Source organism: Punica granatum, chromosome 2, assembly GCF_007655135.1.
Source record: "Punica granatum isolate Tunisia-2019 chromosome 2, ASM765513v2, whole genome shotgun sequence".
Classification (NCBI taxonomy): Eukaryota; Viridiplantae; Streptophyta; class Magnoliopsida; order Myrtales; family Lythraceae; genus Punica; species Punica granatum.
In genome coordinates, this window is record NC_045128.1 from 25,277,032 (window position 1) to 25,288,074 (window position 11,043).

At 40.0% G+C, this 11,043-nt stretch overlaps 1 protein-coding gene across 3 annotated transcripts; it reads right to left on the reverse strand.

Annotated features, from left to right (window-relative positions):
• Positions 1-2,290: 2,290 nt before the first annotated feature.
• LOC116197370 (phosphoglycerate mutase-like protein 4) lies at positions 2,291-7,268 on the reverse strand. 3 transcript variants are annotated; one of them, XM_031527494.1, is made up of 8 exons: positions 7,055-7,268; positions 6,833-6,953; positions 5,584-5,634; positions 5,388-5,498; positions 4,142-4,273; positions 3,292-3,374; positions 2,949-3,024; positions 2,291-2,784 (listed from the first exon to the last, which is right to left on the reverse strand). In XM_031527494.1, the coding sequence occupies exons 1-8, from the start codon at positions 7,072-7,074 to the stop codon at positions 2,773-2,775; spliced, it is 606 nt and encodes a 201-aa protein (XP_031383354.1). In that variant the 5' UTR covers positions 7,075-7,268; the 3' UTR covers positions 2,291-2,772. The 3 variants fall into 3 exon arrangements, with proteins under 3 accessions (XP_031383354.1, XP_031383353.1, XP_031383355.1); XM_031527493.1 differs by lacking the exon at positions 3,292-3,374 and having other exon boundaries at positions 7,055-7,263; XM_031527495.1 differs by lacking the exons at positions 3,292-3,374; positions 4,142-4,273 and having other exon boundaries at positions 7,055-7,264.
• Between the last annotated feature and the right edge of the window lie 3,775 nt (positions 7,269-11,043).

The following is an 11,043-nucleotide window of genomic DNA, read 5'->3' on the forward strand; positions in this document are numbered from 1 at the left end:
CGGCGAGGTTGCCCAAAGTGCCAGCCCCTCTGGTGATCACGCCGGAGGGGAAGGTGGGCCGGCTGGGAGCCCCTAACCTATCTAGTCCTCTCAAGTCGTCTGCCTCGGTGTTTTTTAAATTTTTTTAAAATATTTTTGTTTTTTTAAAAAAAAAACTTTAAATTTTTCTAGCTAAAGACACACGGCTTTCTTCTGTTGGTCATCTTCGGATGAGGTAATGGTGTTATTGCTCATGACAGTATAACGAAGGACCTTTTCAACAGACGGAATGAAAATTGATGGACCTTTTTGATGGCAAAAATTTTTCAAGGACCAATTTGATGGTTGGCTCAAAATTCAAGGACCTAATTTAAAAAAAAAAACTCTTGGGGGAATTACCGAGGGATCATTCCTGGTCATTATCGAGGGAATTACCGACGGAATTTTTTCTCGGTAATCCTCGATAAACTTACCGAGGAGCGGAATTACCTAGGGAACCTGACCCCTCGGTAATCCGTCAAAAGCCCCGCCTTACCAAAGAATTTTCGACGGATTACAGAGGGAAGGTTCCCTTGATAATGGTGTGAATTCCAATAGTTAAAAGTTCTTTATTCGGCCATCATAACCGAACCAAAGGATTACTCAATTAACGTTCGTGAGCACCTACAAATCATTACACACATTACGATTTCATTTGACAGCGTCAATAATATATGATTACTAAGGACTAAAATTATCCAAATCACGTGTTTAGAGCATGCCCGGATATATCATGGGAATATCAAAGTATTTTATTACCATGCTAATTATTCTTAACAATATGTAAAATAGTTTTCAAAATTTAAAGAGAGAGAGTGAGAGATCAAGATAAACTAGGGGTGAAAATGAGACGAGACTATTCGCGAACGGTTCGAGCTCTGCTGAATGAAAGCTCGAGTTCGGCTCGCTCTTATTAAGCTCGAGCTCTCCAATTAAACGAGCCGAGCTTAATAGTATTCGGCTCGCGAGCCTAAATGATCTTTTATTGTTATCATCATCATCATACGTAGTATTTTAATTAAACTCCATGTAATTCGAATTTGAGTGCTGTCAAGTTGTAATTTGTACTTTTGAATTATATTTTGCATGATATTGTTATATAATAATTTAGTTTAGTCTTTTTTATTTAGCCTGGACGAGCCCGAGCTCCAGCCTAAGCTCGAGTCGAGCCCGATTTTTCTATTGAACTTGGCCCATTGGCTGAGCCTCACACAAGCCGAGCCCAAGCCTTTGATTTGTCTAACAAGTCGAGCTCAAGCTTAAGCTTTTAGGCTCGATTAAGTTCAAGCCCAAGCTTGAGCCTAGGAAAAATGTGACAAGCCCAAGCTTGAACTTTGCATATTCGGGCTCAGCTCGGCTCTCTTACACCCCTAGGGTGAACTGTGAAACCGGAGAGGATGGCGGTGGTGGCCCAATGCTGATACACCTGGGCAAGGTCGCCAACGACCTTTACCTCGACAGTGGTGGTCGGCCCAAACGAAATTTCGCAACCACCACTAGCTTTGATTTAGTAGTTCGATACTTAAGTTCTGAAACAAACCCTAATAGAACCACAGCCCATAGAGAATTTCGAAACCGAAATGTTTTGTGAGGAGCAAAGAACACCAATAAGTGAAAAATAATTTATTTTAAGTTAAAATTTTCTATTATTTCACTATTCATTAAGTAATTTTTTACTTAATGACAGTTTAGATCGTCGTTTCTCATCTTTTCTTATTTCTTCAAATTACTTTCTCTTATAACTAATTTTTAAACGCTAATTTAATTGAACTAAAATAAAGTATAAACACATTTTCTATTTCTTTCCCCAATCAATAAGTGCCCAAATCAATTTACACCAGCTTCAGTCGACCTCTCATATGCCAATCTCCCCAACAGTGGCCAAAACCTCCCTATTGACATTGGATGTCGATACTTATAATGTTTAAAATCGCAAATAAAGATTATAAATTTTCTTATAAAAGAACAAATATTTACCTTATTAAAATTAAACCATTTCTCAGTGAATTTCAAATAAATTACCACTTCATTAGCATACTTACACATCCACCCACATGCCAGTTCAACAATTGCTAATTCAATAAATTCTAATAACAAAGAGAAACGGTGAAATCTCCATGAGATAAGGCGGAACAGAAAAAGTCAATAGCGCATCATCCAATTATAGATCTTCTTGAATGTAAGTAAAGTTAAATTAATCTTCGATAGATGGCATCGCCGTATCGATGACCTTTGTAATGTATAAAGTGAGAAGAATTCTTTGGATCCGAAGAGAGAAAACAAATAACTTTGCTGACAATTCCATAATTTTTTGTTTGGTCAGAAGAGTCCTCCGAATATTATCCTGGTCTTGGATTAGGGATCGGTAATAACAGGATGATCATACAATAACTTGCTTCGAACAATTTGAAACATCAAGAGAGAGGCAACAATAACTTATGCCGATTTCCATAGCCTATCTATGAAAGAAAGTTACTCTTGATGATGCCGAGCATTTATGTGGTTTCGATATGCAAATTTGGTGAGTTCAAAGATAAAGGAATCAACCAGATTTTATATCCCCTCCGAAACCCGTCTCAAGAAAACCTGCCCGGTCGAGATGACTGACATCACCTGAGGATCGCAAGACCCACTTGTTGCCTCCATCAGACAAGTGGAATATATTGACTGATGTGTTCAATACCTTCCCAAACCGTCTGCTTGGGCAAGCCCGCTGGTAAAGTGATCGGATTACTCCCCCGTGAGTGACCACCACTACTCGTTCCCCTGCACCGGACGGGGAAATGTGTTCAATTTGGGATCTGTTAATCGTTCTGCTCTAGTAGGCTTCCATATGGACCATAAACAAAAATTAAGCAAGGGGAATTACTTGGAGCCAGGCAAAATGGAAATTCTAATGGCTAAGAAAGAGTTCTCTTATTACAAGTTACCTTTGTGCTTCCTCGCAATATTTTGAAGCGAAGATGTGCATCGTTGGTAGAGTTGATCGATACTTTCTCCACCACCCTGTATTCAGACAAATCCTTGTGAGCTTTTGTTTCTTATAATCTGAAAGCAATGTATGCAAAAAATATATAAGTTGAATCAAGTGAAAGGGCTAATGAGGGCCTTGGGGCAGACTAAATCTTCAAATTAGTCCTGAACCACGTTAAAATGACCACTATCGCGCATGATCTGTGGCTCGACAGTCTTATTTAGGCTAGCGTAAATTAACTTTAGACTGACCACCACTTAAGTGCATATATATATGAATATTATATATGTTATATATACTTGGTGAGTGATAAAAACTCTGCATGGTCTGGTTTCTCCCAATGTAGCCTTAGTTTGACCGCGACCAAGAATTTTCCTCCAATCTTGCAATTCCAATAGGAGACAGATGAGCGAGTGTTAAATAATAAATACTGAACTATACTTACATCAGGTAAATTTATATTTGCAGATCAGTTGGTAGTTGTTTTTGAAACTCATGGCAGTCAAATTATATAGGAGACAGATGAGGCGTGGAGAGCCTAGACTACATCCATAAGAAAAGAATGCTTTCGTGTCATTGAGAAACTGCACGACAAACTCTTAAGCTTTCAACACTCTCCTATGAGAGTAGGTTGGCATATATGCTTCCATGTCATTGAGAAACTGCTCAACAAACTCTTAAGCTTTCAACACTCTCCTATAAGAGTAGATTGGCATACCCTGATTCCTCAAGGAGACAAATGGCCTAGAGACTCAAACAAGGAACCTGTCCCTATATCCCATAGCCTCTCATATAAAAGTTAAGTTGGCACAGAAAAGAGTGCTATTGTAGCTAATGATGATTGGCACTCCTCCGCAAGCTTAGGTGTGGTTTCCTACCCGACACATGAAACAAAGCAGACTGCAGCCAGCAGCATCACACTATGCCCATCAAGTTCTTAGTAAGACTCGGGCTAAAAACCTTTAAATGCCACTATAACTTAACTTTTGTGAATGGATTCAACCATTCTTAGTTGGACTCAAGGAGAGTTCAAGCTCTGGATGAGGCATTAACTGCAAACCTGGACTCCCTAGATCAGTTTTGCAGGCTTCCAAACAAATAGTCAGCTGTGAATACAGTTCATGGGCTCATATAATAACTATAACTTACAGGGATTTCTTGATCAGTCCGATTAGACAAAAAGGCCTTATAAGCCAGAGGTTTAAGGTTTGCTGCCTCTTTAAGCTGAAGGCCTTGAAGATCTCCTAGATTCCTTTCCCGTAGCTTTGGGTCTTTTATTACCTGAAAATTTTCAATTAAATTTCCAACTAGCATGACTTCAACTATTGAAGTTCAAACTAAGCTAGTCTTTCCATCAAGCATAATTTCCTCATTTCAGTTAAAGGAAATTTGTTAATGGCGTTAAACCTCAAATCACATTACTATCTAAAGCAAGCAAGGAGCAGTGAAATGAAGACCAGAAAGAATTATCCTTCAAATTCACAATGTACGCATGAATAAATCAGGGGATGCCTGTAAAAATTTAACAAATGAATTGAATGCAGCTGAGTAGAGATTCCTCCCCAATTTCTTGGAAATTCTTCCTGGTTAAGAACAAAATTGTTGGGTATTATAATCCCACATGGAAAAAATGAAAGAATAACCATGAGTTTATATGAGGGTAGAGTACCACCACTGATCAGCTTGAGCTTTTAAGTTTCTTTCTTTCCTTCTTTAACTGTTTCTTTTTTTGGCCAAATCCCATTTCAAGATATGGGAATGGTGAATTTATAAGAGAATAAGAGGCTGAAAGTAAATTACAGCCAGAGTTAGAATCTCAGTCTAACATATTCATCATGTATATAATGTAAAAGATGAAATCTGATATGCACAGATAGCATAATTACATCTATGAATTCTATTTCCCAGGGCCAGGCAAGCTGTACCTGAGTTTCTAATTTTTTACTCAGGGCCAGCCTTATTTTAATTGACCCTACGAATAACAGTAATACGTTTCAAATGCCCTCCATATTTTGACATAAAAGATCAAACTAATGAAGGAAATGAAGATGCTCCATTCTCCAAACAATTGAACACATTTCTCCCACTTCAACCAGTGCACATTACCCTCTCTCCTCCTTCACCCTTTCACCCTTTCTTTATCTTTACCTTCTAACCTATAAGCTTCTTTTCCTTTTCTTCCAAGTGATATGTGGTTCCTACTTATTCATAATGTTGAATAGAAGTCATAGAAAATCCACATATGCAAAGATAGAGCAACAAACATATCTTTTCATTGGTTTGATTTTGGGCTAATAATATTGTAAACATTGAAGCTATCGAAATACAAGCAATAAAGTCATTTCCCAGATTGTAAACAGAAATGAAATAATGCTATTTGAAGAAACAACCATACCTCCAAACCGCCACAGGCAGTCACAATTGCTTGTGCTGTCTCAAAAGCCCGCTTAAGGTCAGAAGAGTATACTGAATTAATTTTGCCTTCCCTCGAAAGTCTATCAGCCACCTTCATCGAAAAATATGGAGTCAAGAGCAACTTATGTCAGTGATTACGACAGAGAGGGAGCAACCACGCTTGGGAAGTAACTCACTGCAGCTGCTTGCTGTTTCCCAGCTTGATTTAGTTCAACATCTAGATGGCCCTGTTTAGAGAAAATTTAGGTTAAATATATAGTAGGGAAGCGAAAAATAGGAGATGCATTGAAAGAAATGGCATTAGTAAAAGAGGGCCCAGAGCACCAATTACTGCAGATTCTACATCATGATGCAAACAGGCAAATTATTTTCACATGATTCTGCATCAGAGCAACGTGCTGGATTTTCTTGAATTAGGATGTTCAGAATATATTGAATCCTCAGTAATATTATTAGTCCTTGTCATGATTTTAAAGTTTCAACATTCAAACCAACAATTATTCAAACCATGCCAGCCATGTAAGTCGGTTTCTAGTTGCAATATCTCCTCTTGATTTATACAGGAATACCAGTTAAGTATGGATATGGCTTATACAACACAGCCGAGAATGTAAAAAATTTGGATAAAGAGAACCCTCTAGTAAACTCAAATGATTACAGCTATCTGCTACTGCTGCCTCCCTTCAGGAGTCAGAGGGAATTAACAGCAGCTGGAGGTTTTATTTTAGAAGCTGGCAATTGAGAGGTGACAGCTGGGGCCTTATGTGGGAAGAGGAAGTTAACCTTGCAGAAAACATATCACACCTCACTAAATCAGTGTTTTCATCACCACCTCCTCTACAGGGTCACAATCTAGGGGTCTTGAAGGGCTGGGAAGATAATAAGGTCAGTTTACTGGAGAACGGAATGGAAGGGCAGTGAATGAATATCTCATCCTTCCACTCCATCTCTTCATTTGGTTGCAGTTTTGATTGAGAGTTGAACGGGCATTCTATGGGAATGAGCTTTTTACTTTGTCTCGATGGAATGGAAAATCCTCAAAGGAATGCTCATTCCCCCACAACAAATCTAAATAAACTAATCAAGAATTAATATGCAATGTTTGATTCCTCAAATGGTATAGAATTCAAATTTCTTAATGATAATCCGTCATTTTTTTTCAAGGCCAACCCACTCCTCCAAATGAATGGAGCTTGCAGCTGAAACCAGGATCACAATCAATCATGGGCAGATAGTAGTTCATGAATATTTGCTATGCAATGCATGTGAACAAACATCTGCTCTGCAGCACCATTTTTCCCATACATTAGAAAGGACATTGGATACACAGACTCAAGCTATCTTTACTCGATGCAAAGAAGAAGACTAACTTTGCGCGAACATAGGAATGAGAGAGTGAGTGATATGCTGAGCAGTGGCTCGAACCTGAATTCTACTGTCGGAGTTCCATTCCGTTTCCCCGTGACGCACTACCACGATCTCAGCATAATCGGCCTCGACCGAGCCGATTTCGGCATTGCCGTTGCCGTCCGATCGGCAAGTCTCCCTGTAAAGAGAGGGGGGGCGGAAACATCAATAAGATCCGAAAATTTAGTCCACGCAGAGGGGGAAATGGAACCCAAACGGAGTGGACAGGGAACAGGGAACCTGTGATCCGAGGCAGACATGTCAAGGAACCGGCGAGGGTACGGTGATGGGGAGAGAGCTTGAGCGGAAGCCGGAAAGAGAGATGGAGACGGAGACGGAGACGGTGATGACTGCCGTCGCGGGAGGGTATTGTTACGGCTGATGAGGAAGATCTTATTAGAGCACGACAATGAGACAGAAATGGTGGGGTGGGGGTGGGGAAGAAGAAGACGGGGTGGGCGGGTTAAGGGCAAAGCGCATCGGGTGCACAGTGCGCTCATTTTGGACGAATCTTGCTCGCGCGAAAATGCACTTAATAATCTCTCGTTTGTTTGTCTGGCGCTTAAATTAATTAATGCTCGATTAGAATTTCCGTGGTGGGTAACAATGTACGTAAAAATTAGGGCGAATAGTATTTAACTCGAGACGATAACATGATATGGATGTGATACGGAGTTAGCAGGTTTGGATTAATGCTAAATGTGTTTCGTGTCTAAATCGGTCAAACCTGTTTAGACACGATAAATAAATAATCCTGTTTAAACGAGTTCAATTATTGTAATCCGTTTAGACATGGTTAGACCAGTTTATATTATGTGTTATCGTATTAATAAATTTATTTCACATATTGTATCAATTTTATAGAAAAAAAAATAAAGTACACTAAAATCATCTAAATTTGTTTTAGAGGATGTTTTGGGTCGTGAATCTATAAATAAGGGATGAGCCTTATAAGTCGATGTCAAATATGAGATCGAGAAATCACGTGTAATCCTTGGGAAGTTCACGAGTTATTCTCTTGGAGTCTCTAGGGTATCATAGAGTGAGAGAACAGTGAGAATTGAGAAGATTGTGAGGCTCTTTTCGGGCTTGGGTCTTGTAAAGGATACTAGGAAACACAAGTGTAATCTCGAGGTTGTAATATTCGATTTATTGATCTAGTGGAATCTCTTGCTTTATTCATGAATGTTTCCCTAACTTAGAGTGTTTTCCCATGTATATTCCGGTGTTCATTGTTCTTTTTTCTTGTTCTAAATTCCTCGAATTCGGCATCTTCAACAACAAATTGGTATTAGAGCTACGGTCTTGGAGCGGATGAAGATGTCGGGAGCAAAGTTTGAGGTGGAAAAGTTTGACGGATCGAATGACTTTGGGCTATGAAAGATCAAAATGAAGGCTTTCTTGGTGTAACACGGCCTTAAGGGGGCATTAGAAAGGTAGAAAAAGCTGCACGAAGTCCTATCACCGACGAGAGGAAGACGGTGATATCGAAGGTTCTAAGTGACATCCAGTTGAGCCTATCGAATAAAATTGTACGGGAGGTATGCGATCAGGACTTGGCACCGAAAGTATGGGCGAAGCTAGAATCGCTATATCAGCAGAAGTCTTTGACGAACAAGTTGTACTTGAAGCAACGATTGTACTAGTTGAAGATGAGTATGGGGACCTCCATAGGTGATCACATGGACCTCTTTAATCAGATTGTTATGGATCTTGCAAACGCAAAGGCATACTAGAGTTTTGTAGATACCATGCTATATGGTATGACAAGCATCACCTAAGAAGATGTCAAGGTATTGTTGAACTTGAAGGAGTTACAGAAGAAGGTGATGGAGTATCATAGAGGCAACAGTGAAGGCCCGGTAGCAAGGGGTAGATTGAGCGAGAATGGGTCTCATTGTAGGAGTAAGTCAAGGGGTAGAAAGCCGATTTGCTGGAATTGCAACGAGGAAGGCCATCTCAAGAGGGATTGTCCAAGGCGAAGAGGCAAGCAATGGGAGCTTTGAGCTCTCGGGGAATGCGGTAGTGGCGGAGGAAAGGTATGAGGAATGAGATATTTTGATAGAAACATGTGTTAGGAATGCAAGTGCCAAGATTCTCATTACATCTGGCATGTCATGAATATCGTGGATTTTTAATTCGGGTTACACTTTCCATGTTTTCCATGATAGAGGATTATTTTCTACTTATTGGTCCATAGAAGGTGGGAAACTCCATTTAGCTAATGGTGACATGTGTGATCTTGTCGGGATGGATGAAGTGCATATCAAGTTGCATACTGGTAGTAAGATATAATTGGCGGATGTTAGGCATGTCCTTGGGTTAAAAAAAAATCTAATCTCATTGAGTACACTCGATAAGCTTAGCTATAAGTATAGGTGCCAAGGCAGAGCCATAAGAATCTCGAATGGCGCTCTCATGGTGATGAAATGACTATTGCAGAAGAGCTTGTATGTTCTACGGCTTCAACGACAACATTCGAGTGTTCAACTCCTGAAGAAAAGTACTTGGAGTCATTTAGGGATGGCGGTAACCTGCTCGGGACTGGTAAGGTGGAAAAGCGCAGGTTGTACACGCGTGGTAAAGTCTTAAAATTCCTTATCAGCATGGTTTTTTCAGAATCGTGATTCGAATCGTAGAATTGTACGATTCAAGGAGGGGCATGTGATTCCGAGTCAGGAGGTTGAGTCGGAAAATATAGAATCGCATGTGAATCGGGAGTTGAATCGTGGAATCGCGAAATCGGGCCGATTCTGCGATTCCGGATTCCGAATCGCGAAATCACCTTCCTCGACGGCTTGACCCCCCCGACAGTCTACGGCCTCCTCACACGGTGTGAGTCACAGCAACGAGATTCTCCACGGTGTGTGAATTTCTTACTTCTAATTGATTTCTGAATTTCTTGCTTCTAATCTCTAAAAAACAACTTTCTTGAACTTGTATCAAATTGATTTCTGATTGATACTATCAATTGATAACAGGTGATTTCTGTTTATGGGTAATCGTGAATCTTGATGGTTCCAGACTTCCAGTGGCCACTACTGAAATTGTTTTTTGCATGGAAATTGGAATTGCACTGTAATTGTGCCGATGAAATTGCCCTGTATGTAATAATGCTGATGGAATTGCTGATGTAATTGTACTAAAATTGTGCTCAGGAAAGTATGTTACATATATATATATATATGCTATTTTTTTAATTACAGGTAGAATCTTACGATTCACGATTCTACGATCCTCGACCGATTTTAGGTAGAATTGCGATACTGAAAACCTTACTTATCAGTAATGTGGCTTTTGATGTTTCTGCTTTAGTCAAGCAGATCGAGAGTACATGTCGATGACAAGTGGAATAGCTTACAAGCATAAGACAGGCAGAAGTAGCAGTTGAGACCATGGGGATGTTGCGGGCTTGCGGAGTTAGTGGTCTCATGTGATGCGGAAGTTAGGAATACGACTTGTCGAAAGGTCAACTTCAAAGGGTGCACCATATTGAAGCTGAGGAAGCTCGACACTTCAGAGGAGTCCAAGGGTAGCTTGGACTTGAGTGATCACACAAAATGAGGTGGAGCCCATGAAGGGTTGTGACAGAGAAGGTTGAGTCTGAATCGATGTGAACTTTGTCGAATACGAGCATAGGTGGAGATTTGTTGAGGTATGTCTCGTATTCAGTAGAAATCCAAAGACCCGAAAACTCAAAAACGATAACGAAGTTCGATTGAAGAAAAGGAAGCAATCAACATATCGTGCCATGGTGAAAATGCCAATGTGCCACGGCACGAACTACAGAAGCGATCAACAAAGTATGCCATGCGAGCACAGTAATGTGCCATGGCAAATTTGGCCGAGAGAGAATATCTCGCGATTTAGTTTCCGTTTGGTGCGATTCATTGTAACTCAAAATCTATTCAATGGAGGAGTTTTCCTAGGTGGTTTAGGGATATTTTGGATCTATTTTAGAGAATATTTTGGGTCTTGAATCTATAAATACGGAATGAGCCTTGTAAGTCGATGTTGGGTGTGAGATCGAGAAATTGCGTGTAATCCTTTTGAAAAGTTCTCAGGTTATTCTCTTAGAGTCTCTAGCATTTCATAGAGTGAGAGAGTGGTGAGAATTGAGAGGATTGTGAGGCTTTTCTCAGGCTTAGGTTTTGTAATGGGTACTGAAAACACGAGTGTGATCTCGAGGTTGTAATCTTTGATTTATCGATCTAGTGTAATCTCCTACT